The 20122-nt window shown below is 38.5% G+C and overlaps 1 protein-coding gene across 4 annotated transcripts in view; it reads left to right on the forward strand.

The window, feature by feature from the left end:
• Positions 1-905: 905 nt before the first annotated feature.
• SNX14 (sorting nexin 14) overlaps positions 906-20122 on the forward strand; it is a 49654-nt gene continuing 30437 nt past the window's right edge. The window contains exons 1-8 of one of the 4 annotated variants that reach the window (XM_064650036.1): positions 906-1100; positions 1187-1307; positions 2112-2188; positions 2301-2379; positions 9627-9670; positions 14194-14281; positions 18352-18436; positions 19750-19906. In XM_064650036.1, coding sequence (XP_064506106.1) covers positions 961-1100; positions 1187-1307; positions 2112-2188; positions 2301-2379; positions 9627-9670; positions 14194-14281; positions 18352-18436; positions 19750-19906 — 791 coding nt within the window. In that variant the 5' untranslated portion in view covers positions 906-960. The remainder of the gene's footprint in view (positions 1101-1186; positions 1308-2111; positions 2189-2300; positions 2380-9626; positions 9671-14193; positions 14282-18351; positions 18437-19749; positions 19907-20122) is intronic. The other 3 variants (XM_064650034.1, XM_064650037.1, XM_064650035.1) reach the window with 3 other exon arrangements.

The following is a 20122-nucleotide window of genomic DNA, read 5'->3' on the forward strand; positions in this document are numbered from 1 at the left end:
CTACTGAATGTGCTCAAATGTGCCTGCATGGGGCTAGTACAAATGAACGTACAAGGCAACATAACTTTTTGGAAGAGCTCAAAAGCAGGCACCTCTCCCTGAGCAGGTATCTTTCGTATTTGCCACTTAGAAGCCCTTTCATCAGTAGGACTTCCCAGAAGTCATTTTATTTTGGCCATCGAACTGGTATTCCCCATAACCAGTAGTGTCCTATTAACACGGCCTTGAGTTTCATAAGACTGAGTAACTGCAGAGCTGCTGGAAGGCACTCAAGTGGTTTGAAAGCTTGTGACTTGCAGTATAACTGAAGGCATTATTCATGTGAGGTTCGGCTTTAAATCGTTCTCACTAGCAATAAACTACATTCCAGACCTCTGTTTTCAGTGTCTCACCCTTGTACACTACTGCTGTTAAGGTGGGATCTTGTTACATTCCCTACCCTATTCCTTTTCTTTACAACCAATTACAAAGCTTTCAGAGGTGTTTATACGGTTTTAGCGTCTCAGTCACTGAACGATTTAGTTCAGTCATCATCTAAATATAGAACATTTAATCAGATGCAGCAGTTTCTGTCCGCTTGGCTCTGGGAGCCCCTTGCCGTCCAGAACCCAAGTATTTATAACTAGGTAAGCTTTCCGTCATCAGAGATCTCCTATTTACAGGGCTTGGCACGCTATGTTAGACGGAGAGCTCCAAATGCCACCGGGGGGGGGCTGCTGGCAAGTTCTCCCGCGGATCCGACACGGGAGCTCGCTCCCCCTGCGCTCCCCCTGTCCCCGCAGAGGAGCGGGGCCCGGCCCGCCGCGGGGCCGCGGCTCCGCCGTCGCGCCGCTCTCGCCGCCCCCACGGCCGCGCCGGGGCGGCCGCGCGCGCTGACGTGTGCCCGTCACGCCGCCGCCATCACAGGGCGCCGGCAGCGGAAGCGGCCCCGCCTGCCCGGCCCGTGCGGGCACGGCCGCCATGGGCTGGCTGGGGGCGGCCGGGCGGCGGCTGCGGCGGCGGCTGCGGGGCGCCGAGGTGGTGCGGGAGACCTGCCGGCAGTACCCGCTCTCCTGCTGCCTCCTCCTGGGGCTGGGCGCCGCCACCCTCCTCCTCAACCGGTAACCGGGTGGGCGCGGCGGGGGAGCCGGGCCCGGCGCGGCGCTGCCCCTCATGCAGTAATGTTTCCTTCCTGTGTGTTTGTAAGGTATCTTCACGTCTTAATGATCTTCTGGTCGTTCGTGGCTGGTGTCGTCACCTTCTACTGTTCCTTAGGACCGGATTCCCTCTTGCCCAATATTCTGTTCACAATAAAATATAAACCCAAGGTAAATATGTCTAACCAGTCGTTAAAGATAAGAATTTATATTGGGTAGCAATTCTTGTCTAATTCTAGCTGCATTCAGAAATAATATACATCAGTACAACTTACATCCTCCTCCCGATAGGTGTTTTATAGAAAATAGGTGATGATTAAGACTTTGGATTTTTCACACGTTTTTGCATAGCCCCATCAAATCTAGGTATGGCTGCAAAACCAGTTGTTGGGAGCGTTTATATATGTTGTTTAGTACTTTGCTCATTTTACGTTTTGAGTAATTGTAAATCGATACATTTTGAGCGTTTGAGTAGCAGGCAGTGGAGAAATTATGTAGTTGTTTGCTCTTTTACTGGGGCTTTTTGTTTTCTAAAGAAGCCTTTGGCAAGCCAGTGCTGCATTTCAAAGAGAAAAACATTCCCAAAGCAAACTGCTGTTTTATAGCTTAAAATGGTTTTGCATAGAATTTCATAGGGCTAAAAAGTTATGGTTGCAGTAGTTCAAGGCTATGAGTAAGGCAAGTTTTGCAGAAAACCCAGCTGGTCTGTTTATTAGACTGACTGATGTATGGGGAGATGAGATATGAAAGGATATCTGTCTCCTCACACTTTGTTTCAGTGGAAGCAATTTTTCTGTTTGGTTCAGTTTTTTCTCTTACTGTGCCTTGTTATCTTGTTTTCCCGCTGGGAGAACAACATTGTTTTATTCAGTTCTCTGTAGTAATATACTCCAAAAGGAAATTCACAAATGTGTTGATATATTAATAGAGTTATCATTTTGAAGAACGTAAACTTGTCCAAGTATCTTCTCTTAGCAGTTGGAATTGCCGGAGCTGTTTCCCCACGGTCACAGTTGTGCTGTATGTGGCAAGGTCAAATGCAAGAGGCACAGGTAAATTAAATCTGTGGCACCGGTAAGCTTAGTATTGCTGACATTTTATACATCATGGTAGGAAACTTTCAATTACTTATTGTTGCTTAAGCTTTTCCATGCTCTTCTGTAGACCTACGTTGCTTCTGGAAAACTATCAGCCATGGTTGGATCTGAAAGTGCCTTCCAAGGTTGATGCGTCACTCTCAGAGGTAATTGGTGCATCATTTCTTTAGTACCTTACAGTTCTGTGGGGTTTTATTATATGTCTTTTAGACCTTTTAGTTCTGGTTCAGTAGATAGCTCAGATGTACTTCCCAGGTATTTTAACTTCTTCATGTGAAAGTCAAATCAAAAGGATATGTGCCAGGAGCAGAGAGGCGAGGTGGCCTGCTTGTTAACAAGGATGTGACTGCTTGTGCGGTAGTGCACCTAGAGCATAGAAGAAATGTCTGTTTAAATTTAGAAGAATATTGATAAGAACAGTTATTAATTGAACATGTACGATTCTTGAAAAGTTGAGAATTTTGCTCTGCTTGGTTTGTTGGAGTAGATGATAAGAGATGATTTGCTCCAGCTACAAAATTTCTGTAATGAAGATGATGATTTGAGGTAGGGAGACTAAAAGAAAGGTGGAAAGAGGCTGTTTACAAGAGCGTGTAGTGACAAGACAAGGAGGAGTGGATTCAAACTGGAAGAGGATAGGTTTAGATTAGATATTAGGAAGAAATTCTTTACTGTAAGGGTGGTGAGGCACTGGAACAGGTTGCCCTCAGAAGCTGGGGATGCCCCATCCCTGGAGGTGTTTAAGGCCAGGATGGGTGGAGCTCTTAGCAACCTCACGTAGCGGTGGGCAGGTGTTCCTGCCCATGACAGGGAGGTTGGAACTAGATGATCTTTAAGGTCCCTTTCAGACCAGACCATTCTGTGATTCTCTCCATTTATTCAAAATGATTAGGCAAAGCAGTAACAAAATCTGTCTAAAAAAAGAAATTAGTGGATTTACTCAAGGAAGAATAGCATAGGTATATTTTTAATAAGGCTGTAAATCAGGAATTTTATTTTGTTCTAATCTCTTAAAAAGAAGCTATCTGAAGAGCAGTTTTTCTTTGGGCATGTGTTTGGGGGTTTTTCCCCTTGATTAGTAATTGATGGAATATACTGGCAGCTAAACAGATAAGCTTTAGTTGTTTTTTGAAGCTAGGAAAATACACAAGCACTTATGTCCCTTAATATCCATTTATTTAGAATTCCAGCTTTGGAGTTCTGTGGCAGGAGGATGAACAATTAGCACACTAGAAGCAATAAGATTTTTGCATGTCAGTCCTTGCAATTAACAACATGGTTTATGGAGTCAGAGCTATATGTGCTTGTGATATAAGCTATCACTTTAGTTCAGCTCTGCCTGGTGGAGTCTCAGGCATGGACCACTGCAGAAATAGAAGAAGAATAAAAACCTTGAAGGAAAGGAGGATGGACAGTTGAGGAATGCTTTTAAAAAAGAACATATAGCAACTTGCTGACTTCCTTTAGTTTAATGAAGTGACTTCCTCTGCCATTTCAGAAGTGACCATTTATTTTTTTAAATGACTTAATCTATTACTTTTTTTAAATAAGTTTAAGTGTATTAAAATGACAGTATTGCTGAATACCATTTCAATAGGCTCTTATTTGAATAATGAAATATAAAATAAACAGTTCTGTGCATGTAACATTTTTAGAATTTTGGGTACCAAATAGATGTGACAGTGTACCAAAGGATGTGGTAAAATGCTGAATAACTGGAAATTTTCCTCTTTAGCTTAAATGGGAATTTAATACTAAAGAGGTTCTTTGTAGTATCTTATTCATAAAGGATATGAGTAGATAACCGTAGTTGTCTTCTAAGACTGATCTTTAAAATGTGTTGCTACACCTTGGCATTTTGTATTTGATTGCTGTTGCTGTAATTCTGCCTTTACCAAAGCAGTGAGCTTTTCTTTATTGTTACTTCATACTTAGGTGGCATGTCCCAGGCCCTGCTTTATTAGCACTTTTTGTTTATTAGCCCTTTTTATTTAGCACTGTAAACGTGGTTTTTGTGTATCTATGCTGTGTTTGTCATCCCTTTATCTTTGTGTGCTTAACTAGAGGGAAGTACCAGACCAGAGTTCTGTGCCTTCCCCAGGGCAGAGAACCAGGATAATCCTCTTCAATGTACCATAAAAAGCAGTCTGAGCCACCATTATCAGCTGTGTATGGCAGATACTGTTTGGAATGAGAAATCTCATTGCATTGTTCCTCACTGCAGCTCTTCTCTACTGGTTAAAAGGATAGCAAGGGTTCTGCCCACACTGTATTCCTCTTGGCCGTCTGCTCCGAGGATGCAGTATGCAGTGCTGACCTGGAATTAGATAGCCTGCTTCAGGTTGGAAGGAGAGACTGCTCTTATTTTCTTTTGTGGGTTAGTCATACATTAGAGAGAAGCTGATACAGTGTGAACTGAATTAGGATTAATTAGATTCTGAAGGAGTGCCCACTGCAGCCTGCTTTTAAAAAGCAGATTCTTCAAATACTTGGAATAATTCTGGGATTTTTTTATTATGTATTAGTTTTTCTAGTTCTTCTTTTGTAGGTTGAAGAATTTTGGCAATATTCTCATTTCCAAATGTTTCTAATTTGAACCAGTTGTATAACCTTTAAGCTTGTATTTTGAAGTGTTTTCAGAACAATTTAGTACACACTCAAATCAGAAGAAATCCAGGTTTTTCTCACAAATATGGATTTTTTTCTCCTTGAATTTTGATGGCAGTTTGTTGCACTTTGCAAATTCTTAATCTTTTGCAACCTTTAGGCTATCTAGCTGCTGTACGTGGTTTAGAAGAATAAGAAAAACCTGTGCTTAGATGTTCCTCCTCCACAGTTGAACTCTAAACTGTCTCAACCATGCATCTACCAATATTGTATAGCATGGGCTATACCCTGCACAAAAATAATGCAATGACCAAAGTGTAATTTTATTTCCAGTTTCTAATCCATTTTACGTTATGTTAGTTTCTTCAATGTTTTCTTTCTTTTTGAATAAGGACATGATCTCTGTTGGTCAGTTTTATGTTGTATGTTGTCCAGGTGCTGCAGATTGCATAGAGGAGAATTTAATTCTGTTGTTCTGTTAATGAAGTCATCTTTTTCCTTACAATCTTATTGTTGCTGTGTGAGGGATGTTTGTAGTAAAATTTGTAGAAAGTTGCTCAGCTACTCTTGATTGGCATCATGAAATAAATGCCCTATTGGATCAAGGTGCTGCTGTCTTTTATTTCACAATTTTTTATTTTTTTTTTTATATTCTTAGCTTGTCAGGTTCTTGATTTGATTATGGGACTAGAATTTTTTTTTGCTTTTCCAAAAGATAGAAATGGACAAATGCAAGACAAGAAATCAGTTACTGTCTGAACGTGCTCTTTGCCATTCCTGACCTCTTGTAGCAGCACAATGGGCTGCATGCTTTCTTGTTGGGAATGGCCTGTTCTACTCTCAGGAAGTGGTCTCAGCTATCTAGTTGGACTGCCTTTTAAGGATTTATAATTGTCATTGTGGTTTATTGCTCCTTCCCACTCTAATTTGGCCTGGTAGTTTTGACCTGCTACTGACTCAGTCATCACTCTGCTCTACAGTTCCGCCTCCTGATAGCTGGGGTCAGTTGTATGGCAGTTCCCAGAAAGCTTGTCTCAGCAGCAAAGACTGACTAGCTTGCAGTGTTGCAGGGCATTCTAGAAAATAATTTCTCTTTTTTTACTGCAGCTGCTGCTTATATTGTTACCTGCTGCATTTGCTTTTACACTTGTTCTGTCTTTCCAATTCAAAGCTGCCCACGCAAAGTAGAAACAGTAATTTTGTAAAATGCTTGAAAATAGGTTGGCTTTAAATGAAATGACTCATCATTTATATTTAAAACTTGAGAGTAATAATTTACAGACAGGGAAATGGCTTATCATTAGCTGTCATTCTTAGAGATGTCCCATCTACTTTATTGGCATGGTGTAGTATGAGCAATTGAGCTTGAATAATATTGTTGGTGATGCTAGAATTGAAGTGGGTGCACGTGTCCTGCTTTCCCAATGCTTTATGAAAGTGCAGTGGATAACGTGACAGTTTTTTTTCTGTCTTACAGAATCACACTGATAGAGTCTGGAATGCTCAAGGGAAAACAGTATGGACTGCATGCCTTGAAATCCAGTTAGTGGCAGTCAGTGGCTTATTATTCCTTGAGTGTTTGTATTTTGCAGTCAGGGTGATTTCACTCCATAGCTCTCTTTTAACTTATGTACAGCACCTTGGTGCAACGGAGCATTATACATAACTGCTTCTGCCATGCCATGTGTTTAGTAAATGTGCAAAGAGGGGCTGCTTTCTGTGTGTCCACACATTTTTTTTAAGGCCATGTAGATACCGTGAGTTCTAATAGAATGTGTCTTGCCTTCTATCATGACCAGGGATAGGTGGACTCCAAGTGCATTTTGAGTTAGTTGTCTGTTTCTGTGCATGCTGTCTCTGGGTCTTTGTCTAGTGGGATTATCTGCATGGCCTTGTCCTGTGGAAGCAGTACCATAAAGCCTGCCCTTACAGTGTGGATGTGGAAGAGAAGTCTGTAAAATGGTTCAACTGGAACTCAGTTACTACAAACATCTCCTCTCTCAAGGAGACTTTGTCCAGAGTGGGAAGGGTCATGAGCTTGTTTTATTTTTCTTGCTTATTTAATAACCATGGGAAGATGAATCTCAACCACGTGTGTTTTGCATAGCTGGCACTAAGGATGAGATCTCTCACTGTTGGAAACAATTCTGCTAGTGGCTTCAGAGGCCTCTTAACTGCAGGGGAAGAAAGGGAAGTAAGTTATGTTGGAAGCTGATGAACTGAAATTGCAGTGACACATGTGTGTAAAGCTTGATGGACAGGCTTTCAGTTCCAAAGCAGTGGTCATGGATGAAGAAAGCTGTTTCAAGATGAGTGCACTGTATTCCCTTAGAGTACAGTCTTGTGCTTGAGGGCTGTTCAAGTGCACTTTCTGCTCCAAACAGAAGATGCTCTGCTGCTGTTGCTCCTGAGGGGGAGGCACAGAGCAAAAGTGGAGGAAGAAAGAAAAGGGCTCCTTTAATGCTTACATGCATAGTATGGATTTTTTTGCAGGCCTTTGCATTTGTAGGGTACATTTTTTAAAGAGTCTGCATTTTGAGCCCTGAAAGAGGTTTATTTTGTTAGAAACTCTGCATGAACAAAAATAATATTGCAATACCTGCGAGACTGAGATTTGTGTGGAGTAAATTGGTGGCTGATGTACTGGCAGTGCTATGGAAAGCATCAGGGAAATTCATTTGAGTGGCCTAATGTGTTCTTAAGGCTAGTGGCCTGTGATTGCTGACTGGAGCTGGATGTGATCTCCTTCCTGTTGTCTGAAGATTAACTTCCAAAGAAGGTTGTCATCTTCCCCCCCACCTTTCCACCCTGCTTTTAATGGAAATATGAGATTGGGCAGGGGGAGGATGACACAGGACAACATGACACAACATTTCACTTAGCCATCTGTCATTAACACATGATGGTATTACAGCTTCAAGATCTATTACTGCTATAGCACATAATATAGGATAATAAAGCATATAGGACGAAAGGCATTGATGACTTTGTATGGTCCACAACACAGATATCTGAAGTTATCCCAAGCTGGAAAACATTTCTCTAGAAAGAGGGAGGAACAATGAAATGGAACAACTGGAAAAAAGAGAGTGTCTTATCAAATGTGAGTAGGTGATATTCTTAATAGTGAAGACAGAAAAAGAGTATTCTTTCATGAGCTGCTCAAGTCTGAAGAATTGAGAGTGATTAAAAAGGCTGGGGTGTGCTTTTTATTGAGTGTGCTTTTATAATCGTGAGAGAAGCAGAGTCATGTAGTGCCCTAAAGGTAGCATAAATTTAGAAAGTCTTGAATTTTTGCAGTGCATACTGTGTGAATGAGTGCAACAGCAGATCTTGTAAGAACAGTAACACTTATTCTCATAAATGACACTTGTATATCAGCTGTTACATTCAGCTTTTCTTTCAAACAGATTTTACATTTTTCTCTGTACACAGTGGCTTTGCAGAACCTTTCCTTTTATAGAATGTGGCACAGCAGCCTCACATAGCAACACATATATTCTGTCTTACTACCCTGATCAGCATTGTTGCTGCTGGGGACAAACTGATCTCTAAAGCAGTGATTCAGATTAAGGGGTAGGTTGCAACAGGAGGAGGTAGTGTGGGCGATATCTTGGAGTTATAGTGAAGGAGGGGAAATCTCAAGAAAATTTCATCCTTCCCTCTGCTTCCTCATGTTTTTTTTCCTTTACACTGTCTGATGATTTTCCTTCCCTTGTAGAGTTTTCATTTTATTAATCATGGTGCAAGGACTGTAACCGATACTTGAAGCTTGTGTGTAGATGTAAGGAGAGGTGTCAAAGCTGCAGTCCTGTGAGCAGTACACCTGGTGTATGTGGTGGTGGCGGCAACCTGTTGGTTGAACAGGGACTGTCACCTCTTCTGCCCCTTTCTTCTGTCACATTGAAAGCCAAGCTGAACCAGGGCATGCCTGTGACGTGATTGCAATAATTGTGATTCTTCCTGATAAACCCAGGTTTTTCTGTCATGGAAAAGGCAACCACAGGCTTGACCTGTGTTGAACAGGTTTGATGGAAAGGTTGGAAAAGATTTATCTACAGAGATCCATGTAGGTGGGATATACAGGGGCTAGGAACAGGATGGAGGGAAGCCATGAGGATGCATGTAGGACAAGGACTTTGAAAAATGCTCTGATTAGGACTTCAGGTGATGACTGGATCATAAGGCAGGCTTTGTCAAAAGCTGTGATACAGGATATGGAGAAAGGCGGATGACTTTCATAGGAATTGCTTTTTATGACCCTTCTTTTGCTTTCTTTGAGCAGTGAGCATACAGGATTGACTTGTCCTACACTGAGGGTGGGAGAGAGCTGGAAAAGGTAGAGGTTTGGATGAAAAAGAGTGGAGATGTGTTAGTGTAGGATGGGTAACTGTGCCTGAGGGACACTCTATGCTACATCAGAAAAGAACGGGGACTGATCTGAAAAATTAGGGAAGGGCTGTTTGAGGTAAGATTACGTGTTTCATAGCATTTGCCTGACGGCAGCCATGGCACTGTGCTTCATGTTACTGATAGTACTAGTGGTAGATGTTTCTTGATATCTGATGAAACTATCACTTTGTTGCTATTTGCCCAATGTACTGATTATGATGCAAAGTAGTTGATTTCACAATAAAATCGCAACTTACACATTTGTATGTTAAAGTTTTATGATGTATGAATTACACTCTGTGAGTTTTGGAAGGTATTTGTGGTTTTAACTCTTCTAACAGGGATTTATAGTAAACTGTTCATTTTGAACCATGGTTGTCTTTGTTCTGCACAGGTACTTGAGTTGGTGCTGGAAAACTTTATTTATCCATGGTACAGGTAGGAGCTTTACCTAAAACTTACTATTTTTTAATATGATAAATATTTGTCAGCCTTTTTAAGAAATAGTCACCTGAAAATAAATATTCCCATTCTTTAGTGAAATATAAAGCATACTTGTGAGTGCTACAGTTTCATCATTTTTTTGTCTCTTAGCAGAGTAGAACAGATCTTTTAACAATTTAGGTATGTTAGAAGTGCATCTAAAATTTGTATTTCATCCTAAAAACCCTTTCGTAGTGTTTACTTTTATATGTTCATTTTCTAATAACTCTCACTTGGAAGCAAGTATGGATTGATTAAAATCTCTGTAAAAACTCAAGACCTCCCTCTGAAATTTACTTCCAGATTAGAAGCATACTGATCTATCATATTGCTTTAAAAAATAAATAAAGTACTTCACAAGGTTTTTAAAAAGGCAAAAATTCCACCTCTAATCAATATAGAAAAGGTATTTTGAATACCTGTGGCCAAGTTTTTGGAGATCATCTGGTGATTTCCTGAGTTTTAAAGACTGGGTGGTTATGTTGGCTGAATAGAATAGTACTGTGTAAATAGCTTTAAAATAGTGAATAAAGAAAAGACTATGGCTAATTATTTTTCGGGGGGGTTTTATTTTGAGGGATTTTTTCCTTGTACCTTTGTAATTAATGCTTTGCAGTACTTTGTAAGAAGATATTAAAATACTTCTAATTGGTCATGCTGGGATTAATGTGTTAAAACAACATCTTGCCTTAATTCGGAATGTGACTTTTTCATTGGATGGAAATGTTCAGTTTGTGCTAAAAAAATATATACTTTCTTTTATTTTAATTTTTTTTTTTCCTGTCTCTGGGATCTGAAATTTTCTGGGCAGACTTACTTGCCTCTTTGGTTTTTGATCGTGGCCAATACCTGCATGCCTCACTTCTAACTTGGTGCGATGAATGTGCCGAAGTGTAAAATTTCACTGCTAATGCAAACAGCAGAGGGAGCTTTAGCACCGTGTATGTGAATCTTCAAGCTGGAAACCTCAAGGTTTTAAACTTTCAAGTACAGAAAACTGTATTTGAAAACTGAGTTGTTTGATAAAGTAACAAATGTGAGGCAGCCATCTTCTGTATTTCATAATTTGAAAATAGTTTTTTCTTGGCTGGTGGAAGGTGTCTTCAATGTCTTTGTTATGGACTGAGAAGGAGACTTGGCTTCCATCAATTACTTACCTCTCTGACACCCAAGACAGTGGAAATCTGGAATACATCATCTGGTGGAGTAGTAATCTGCACAGTTAGAAGTGCAGTGTAAAATATACTAGATATGGAGCCAATCCTCCTGGATTCTGCTACATCTTGCCCTCTGGTGACCCGTACAGGTGTTTCTGCACTGTCTTTAGTTTTGCCTGGCTGCACCTCCAGATTTTGAGCTAGCTACATAAAATCACACTGTGCTGATTAAACCTACTAAGCTTCCCATGAATCTGAAGTATTGGAAGTTCAGTGAGCTATAGTGAGTGCAGTGATATCCGACTAATTCTAGAGGAAACAACTTGGTCCTGAAAGGCTTACTGGTTTCAGTTTACCAGTAGTAATGCCAGATCTGGTCCTGTTTCATTTAGATGTTCAGGTGTTTCTGTGCTTCGGTGTTTCCAGCAACAGTTGTGCAGGGAGGCCTGAACTGTGTGTCTGTGTGCCACTGTTTGAGATCTGGCTTGTAGAGCATGTCAGTTCTGAATTTTTCTGCTTAGCAGTACCTGCACTGTTTGCAAAGCTTGGCTCACCCAGGACAAAGGACTCTTGCATTCAGGACATGTTTTTTCTGAGCTAACAAACCTCACTGACTCAGCATAATTCTTCACAGAGCCAAATCAGAAGCCTTTGCATCCAGACTATCCTTATTTAGCAGTGCAGTTGGGTAACCACCATCAGGCAATTCATACTTTTCAGCTGGTAAAACAGTTTGCTGCTTTCCCTTGCAAAAAAGTCTGGGCATAATTCCTTATGCTAATTGTCCCCCTTTCACATGAATGGAATTTGTGCAGAAGCTACCTTTTTTTTTTTTTTTATATATATATATATATATATATATATAGGGTGGGTATTTTTGGTACTGTGCCAACTGGTGCTGTCTTGCAGCACCTAGCACTCTCTTGGCATCAGTGTTATCAGGATACATCTCACTCAGAAGCCTGGCAAGTGTAATGTTTGCCAGAAGCCTATGTTGCAAGATAAAATCACAGATTTATTGCTCAGGAAATAAAGTGCTATATCAGAAAAAAGCTGTTTTATGTTTGTTCCATTAATTAACTGTGCAAGAATTTGTAATATTTTATTACCAGCTCAGAGTTTAGAGGGAAACATTCCTAAATTTGGATCACTTTAGGGGAGTGAGAATTAGTACTTAAAATCCAGTGAACTCTACTGAAACAGGTGGTTATACCTCTGTGCATTTTTGTTTGGTATTTGTCAAAGTATTCATACTGGTTATATTTAAATATTTGTTTTAAGAATTTTTTTCAACTATATGAGAGGAATAGAGCATAGTAATCCAAGTTTGTAGAGCTACAAAACACTGGTCTGAGTTTATTGTTTATGCTCTATGCTATACAGTAAGACTCCATAATATCTTGCTAATACCAACCTCATTTTAAATAGGAGAGTGTCAAGTTTGAAAGAGTCATTCTATGCTTAGTGAATTTTTTGGTCATTGATGCTATTGCAACTCCTTTCAGATTAGGATAGAACTCAGTAATTACCACATTTTTGTAACACATTACTATAAAAACATTTTTATTTGATAGTGACTAAACCTAGTGTTGTCATATATGGAGCTCTTTATATTTTAAATGCAAGTAATGCAAGAAAAGTTCAGAATTTTTGTTGAGTTACAAACCATAGCTTTACATTTTTACTAGCTTGCAACTTATTTTCTACATCTTTTTGATATGAGGTAGCCAAATTTTGTAAGAATAATTGGCACACAGAGAAAAAAAATTGCTTCAGTATTTATATATGACTTTCATTTATGAGTAGATCCTGTAAGACTTTGCATGCAATAGCAGTTGGATGTATCTCTCCTGAGGCATTAGACTCTGTAGCTGTTTACAATTAAGATTGACACCTTTTCTTTTAGCACATCTCTCCGCTACACTGACAGCTGTGTTTTTAAATTATTTCTAAAGTTCTGGGAAAATGCAGCCAATTTTTAAAATGTTTCCAAGCAAGTTATTTGGACCTTCCTCTGTGTCACTAGAGATTTGAGGTTTTACAGGTTCATGATGTTTTTTTCACCAGTCTTTAGTTTGCTGGTGATTAAAAGAAAGTCTTTGGAAACCTATGGCACGTTGTGAGAGTACGTGACATAAAGTCATGTCCAAGTAGAGTCAGCCAAGATACTGGTTATCCAAGTGTCAATAAAATATCAACTTTTTAGTCCAAATTACTTCATGTATCTTGTTGTCTGTCAAATACTGGTAATATAGTAATACAGTTTGTTTGCTAATCCCTTGGTGGTGCTAATCCCTTTGACAGTGCTAACCATGTTGCTTCTAAAATGTCAGCTGTTGATCTTAAAGCAAACCAGACTTTCCCCTACAGTATTCTTATCTGCATATGATTAGCTGTTGGAGGATGGTTGTGTTTCTTATGCCAGACTGCTTTCTTTGAGGTGTCTTTTCATGCAATTAGTTGCATAGTTTGACTGTCAGGTCACTGGTATCTGTACCTAACAGTTAATCTTCAACATGTATTTGAATGCTATATAACCCAGCCTAACACTGCTTTAAAAAATTGGATGCTGAATAAAGTAAAATGATGTTTTGTGCATATTTTTAAAAAATTTTTAATGTCCTAGTTTTTCTTGTGGTGATTTTTTTATGCAGATAATATTTGTGCTTACTACATATGCAGTCATTACCAAAAAATGTGATGATTCTTGCATACGGTCATTAAGTAAAACTGGATGTGACTTTCTTTGTTGTGTCATTACTCAGCTGTTAATAGCTGTTATACTGCAGTTTCACCGATATCTTTAGTCCTACTCTAATGTTCATGTTAATTGCTGGTAGATTTTTGGATTTTCACTTGCATTTTGTGGAATGCTTTTATCCGGTCTTTTTTTCCACTCTGTTTAGTTGCATTTTCTGCATCTAAGACTCAGCGTATTTCTCGTTTTCATTCAGTTTCCCCAAAAAAGTCATGAAGTTAGGTATTTTTCTTCCTTAATCAGCTTTGAATTATTTTTGCCGTGATTTGTCACTGATCACACGTTGTTGCAGCATATGGAAACTGGCAAGCTGGATAAAAAGTTCAGATGATATTTTGACAAAATGATCCTGAAGGGTGAACCAGAAATCTATTTAAACTCTTCTTTGTTTCCAAGCAGAAACCACTTTAAATAATTTCAATTCAGTTTCCTTTATGCCCCTGAATAAAGATATGTTTACATATGTAGAAACTGCTTTTATTAGTGCCGAATCTTTTGTGGTTGGATTAATAAAAATGTATTTTATTCTGTTTTCTTACATGACGTGCTTTACAACACTGCAGAAATATTACTGATGATGAGTCCTCAGTGGATGAACTGAGAGGCACTCTGCGGTTTTTTGCATCCGTGTTAGTTCGGAGAATTCACAAGGTAAGGCAACTTAAAGGTTTCCATGTTGGTTTTTCCATCAGAAGTAATCAGCATTCCATCATCTATCTGTACTGAGTTCTTTAATTTTTTTAAATGGTGATTTCAAAGTCAGTCTTACAGACAGTGTTGACAGCTTCTAACCACCTGAGTTAGGTCTTTGTGGTATCTGCTCCCTCCTTCTGGAGCTTATCCCATTCCTGGTTGTAAGCCATCTCTGAAGATTCATCATTGGAAGTGCTCAACATCCGTTTGGACATGGCTTTGACAAATCTGTTCCAGTGAAAGATGTCCCTGCCATGGCAGGGGGTTGGAATAAGTGATCTGTGAAGGTCCCTTGCAACCCAAACCATTCTCCAGTTCTTGAAAATGGGTATATTTCTTACACCAGGGCAAGGCATTATTAAAACCTTGTGATGATCTTTTAGCTCTCTTTTAGTGACTTAATGCAAGTGAAAACAATTTTGAAAATTATTGAAAAAGACTGATTAGAAAATGGTTAGCAGTGTACCTGTCTTGTAGCTTCTGCTTGCTTGACTTATTAAAATGCAGATAAGGTCCTTATGTTGTCTATAAAGAATAGACTGTCATTAGGTGAACAGCTTACTAGAAGAATTAAAACAGATATCGTTCTTATATTAATGCAATTCTTAAGAAACATCCTGAATACAAAAGTTTTTGTTTGCTATGTTTAATCTATTAGCACATACATTCTCTTTTCTGGTAAAGTGCTTCAACTCTGTTTTACCCAAACTGCTTCTGACTTTCTGGCTGTTCTAAGCAATAAGAATTGGTAACTGAGTTTCCAGAATTATTCAGTGCTGGCCTATCTGTTGGAGCCACTACTATAAATGTGTGTCTTTTTTCCCCCACCCTAGTAACAGCAATATTTCCTGAGCTACAAGTTGTACATGTACTCTGTCATAATTGATTAACAGCTTGATTTTGTCGTTGTTATATATCAAATCCAGATGACTTTCTTGTTTACTCTAACTCAGGCATGTTGCTTTTTAAAGTGAACATGAGAGAAGATCAGGAAATGTCTGTGTAGCAAAGATAGTGTGTGCAGTTGTGGAAGTGGAGTAGATCTTTCAAAGTGAAAATTTGGACCAGGGTCTTAAAATTCAGTTTGCAGTTGTAGTACATGCCTGTATTAGTTGCACTGTTTGTGGATCTGTTGTTGACTCAGAAAATTATGTAATAAGGTATTAATAGTGTTAGATCAGCTACAGCTTCTTTAAGTAGAGTGTTAATTTACCATATCTGCCTTTGACAGTAATGATTTAAATGTAATATCTTCAATACTATGTATATTGGTATTGTATATGCGCTACAAAAACTCAAGATATGTGCAAGTATTAAGCACTGTCCGGGGACCTACAAAATAACTGCAGAAATGCATTGTTCTTTACAAATGGTTAAATTTATTTGTATGCATTCTACAGAATAATATAATCTATTTTGTCTCTTTGTGTGAAGTGGTATGGATTCCTCAAGCAAAAATGTACTCATGGAAAGTTTGTGTTTTGGAACAAAATTGAAACTTGGCATGCTTAGCTATGCAGGGGAGCGTGGTGTCTCATGCTATGCTATATTTTTCAGCTCATGCTTTTTTCCTGCTGCATAAGTGTTTTTGTTTATGCACACACCCACATACAGATTCAGACAGCTTCAATTAACAGTTGTGCTGCATATACTACGAAAAATGTTGTGAGTATAAACTAGAGTTGATAGGCAAGTTGCAAATAAAGTACCAACTTTGTGTCATTTCAGAATTCCTAGTTTAAAACTTCAGTAGTTAGCTCAGAAGGGTTATGGCAATGTTTTATATAGCCTTTCAGCTCTGATATACTGTTCTTTATAGCCTCATTTGAGGAGAAATTCATCACTAGTTGCAAAATAAAATAGTTATATACCTTTGCTAAGCAGCTATACTTTGATGTGGATTTATTACTAAATGCTTGTAAGCAATAGTTCTAGCTAATAGAGATGAAGTGTTGAAATCAAGGAAGAATTGTGAAAGAAAAAACAGTCTGTTTTTCCTCTTTTTAGGTTATATCTTTTTTTTTTTTTTTTGCCAAAAAATCTGCTTTTGAATTGAGATGTAAAATTATGGGTTGCTTCAGTGAAACGCATGCTTTTGTTTCTGTTTAAAGCTGCCTAGGTGGATTTTTTTGAGGCATGGTTGTTGAATGAGGTAACAAGCACCTTAGATCAGTCAGCTCTTAAGTGTATACTGAAATAATTCAAATCTGGATTTTCCTTGTTGTGGCCATTTCTGGGTTGGTTATGGATTTTGAAGGGAAAGGAAAGGGTTTCCCTTTGTACGGTGTGGTGTAGGTAGCCCCGTGTCTGATTGAAGCTTTTGTCAAACGTCCTCAGTGTCTACTGCAGTGTCAATAATAATTTGCTTGCTGTGCTCTTTGACTTACTTCTGCAGGAGTAAACACTGCCCTATCCCTATGTTCCATAGGAGACTCTTGACTTATAGAAATTACTGTTGAAATGTGAGGCACAACAGACAGGGATTTTCCATTGATAAGCAGAAGTTCCTCCTTTCCTGCTTGTAAGTAGGAGGTTGACCTTACTTTTAGGCAGTTCTAATCAATTGTACTGGCTTGTCTGGGCTGGCCAGGCCAGATCAAAGCTGTTCACCTCAAATATTACAGGGGAATGTGCAGGAATATGTAATATTCTCCTTGTACAATTGAATAAACTCCCAGCTTTTCTCTCAGCTCTGGAGGCCTTTGGAATTGCACTGTCTCCTTCCTTGTCTGGTAAGAAGTACTTTTATGCTGTATGGAGGAGGGACAAATTCCATTAGGAAAGAAACTTATTCAAAAGTCTTAGATTTTGAACATTTACAAGTGTATGTTTTTACATCTCTGAGATGTCTTTTGCTTAAAATAAAGAGCATGCAAAGTGTAAATCCATTTCTAGATGAGTTTCTGTGAAAACTGCTGCAGTGGATAAAGAAAAATCCCTTGAAGCTGTACAGGTTGGGGACTGACTGGCTGCCGAGAGAAGCTCTGCTTGCTGCAAAGGACCTGGTGCCCATGGTAGGCTGTAAGCTGAATATGAGCTGTCAGTGGCAGCTGACGATGCCAACAGCATCCTGGGCTGTATTAACAGGAGCAGAGATAGTCAGTCAAGGAAAGTGATTATCTGGCTTTACTTGATGCTCTTTGGATGATATCGAGGATACTGATCCAGTTTTGGGCTCCTCTTTACAAGAGAGCAGAACAGGTTCAACCAAGGAGCCACCAAGATGACTGAGGCTGGAGGAGGTGACTATCTTCATCCCTGGAGGTTTTCAGCACTAGGATTGATAGAGCCCTGAGCACCTAATCAGAGCCTGCTTGGAGTAGGGCTAAGGGCCAAGGTCCATTTGTGCCTGACTTGATCTATAATTCTCCTTTCTTTTTCTTAGCCATCAAAGAAAATTTAAATGCAGGACTGTAATACAATCCTTGATTAAATCATACATGGTTTTTGGCTTATGATCCCAAGGTATCATTGTTGGCAGCAATGGTCATCCTAACTCTGTAACTCAAATTATCTTTTGGTTCTGCTATCACCTGAGGTGTGACATTTTTTCTGCATGTGTAGGAGGGTTTCTCTTTGCTTTTAGTCCTTGTGGACACAATTGCATAGTGTTAAGGTACAGAAGTACTAGAAGCAGAGCATAGTTAACTTGTTGCTTTTGTTGGTGGTCAAATCCTCACACAGAACTAGGCTTCATATACTGTGACGTGGAAATCACACTGTGTGTATAGCAATGGAAGAATTATAATAGGAATGAATTGACAATAAATATGTTAACAGTGTCATTTATGGCATTTAGTTCTGCATGCTGTTTGTACTTTGCCCAGAAGAATGAGCATACTGTCAGTTCATCTAGAGAATTCATGAATTGTTTCTTGATGATTTGTTCTTTGCTTAGAATGGGGACACTGAAGCAAATTATTATGTTTGTTGTCTGTAATAATAATAATTATTATGCTAGTTGTCTGTAATAAATTTTGAGGAAAAAAATAGAACAATTTTGGTTTTATTTTTAAACTGTTCTTTAGGTGGATATTCCAACTGTTGTAACAAAGAAGATGCTCAAGGCAGCAATGAAACACATTGAAGTGATAGCCAAGGCCAGGCAAAAAGGTAGTGTAAAGACCTAATACATTGCCAGTTTCAAAGGGCAAGTTTGAATGTTTCTTTATGCATGTTTGAGATTGATTATATTGCTACATCTTTTCATCCTTATGCCCTCTTTTAAAATAAAATAGTGATCCTCTTGCATTTTTCTTCCGATGATTGCAAAGACTGATAGGGAAAAAATTGCAGTACATATTTGTACTCTCTGTTTTGAGTTTTATTTCCCCACATTGAAAATACTAAATTTCTGTCTCTTTATGGTAAACAGGAATGTTTTTGTTTATTTAGAGCATTCAAGATCATTTACCAGTGCTTCTTTAAGTTTTCCCTTTATATTCCAGATGAGCAGTTATAGATGAAAGGATTTGTACGTCTGTGCACTGTACTGTAACTCTGACTCATAGATAGAATGATTTCACATCTGCATTAGTGGAGTTGATCAGTATCTCGAAAAGTTAGGTTCATGTTTGTAAGCCATGGAGAGACTTTGCCCAGTAGTATATTTAATTATTATCCAAGTAAAAGTATCTTTACAAGTCTAATGTAAAAATTGTATTAAAACTGCATGTTGAAGGAATATGTGAAAACACTTGCTGTTGTTATCTTCATTTTTTTCACTGGCTGTGTTCCACAATGCCGTATCTACTAAATGTGGTTTCATTCAACTTTTAAGCATAGATGTTTACTTTAACTGGAGTCATGAACTTTTCTTCCTTCCCTCAAAACTTCTGCTTGATATCCATAAATATATGCTATTGGTCCTGTGAGTAGTGGGTAATGAATAACATGAATAATGAGACGTAGCATAATTATGTCGGATATCTTTCATGGCACAACAATGATACTACTAGATAATCTGGTGGTGCTGTTTACGCCAAATTTCATGTTTCCTTTGATTTCTACCAAGGAGTGGGAAACATTTTTCTTTAGCAGCAAAGAACTGTATTTTAAATGTACGGCATTGAAAACATAGCCATTTTCATCAGTGTTTTAAAGGAAAAGACTTGTTTCCTAAGGGCTGAGGTGTGAAATAGCAGCTGAAAATGAGTTTTTTGATAATTATAGATGAGTAAGCATTCTGGATACCATGCAAACTGCAATTGTTTGGTGAAGGAATTCTTATTTTAGTGTGAGGATTTATTTTTACATACCCAGGCTTCAAAGTCTAAGCCAAGGTTCTTTCGAAAAGTTTCAACATTTTATCCCTTTGGCAGTTGTATATGTACTATTTACTTTTTAGCTCAAATGGAAAGCAATTACCTTTTGTTTCACAGTAAGAAAAAGCTGAAACTACTTGTAATACTGTTTTTTACTTTCAGTAAAAAATGCAGAATTTTTGCAGCAGGCTGCTTTAGAAGAATATGGACCAGAACTCCATGTTGCTTTGAGAAGCCGAAGAGATGAACTTCACTACTTAAGAAAACTTACTGAACTTCTTTTTCCTTATATTTTGCCCCCAAAGTCAACAGAGTGCAGGTATAGAATTTATTTAGAATTGTATTTTTTAAAGTATCTTCATATTATGTAGTACAGTAATTTTAGGAAATGAAAGAATGAACTCCAAAGTGATTCTCCTCATCCCTCCTTCTTATCCCTTTGTTTATGATTTTTTTCATTTGTCTTTAAAATAACATGCTTACGATATTATTTAATCCTAAAATATTTCCCAGTAGTATATAACAGCATTAGAAA

Source organism: Pseudopipra pipra, chromosome 3 (genome assembly GCF_036250125.1).
Source record: "Pseudopipra pipra isolate bDixPip1 chromosome 3, bDixPip1.hap1, whole genome shotgun sequence".
In the NCBI taxonomy this organism is placed as follows: Eukaryota; Metazoa; Chordata; class Aves; order Passeriformes; family Pipridae; genus Pseudopipra; species Pseudopipra pipra.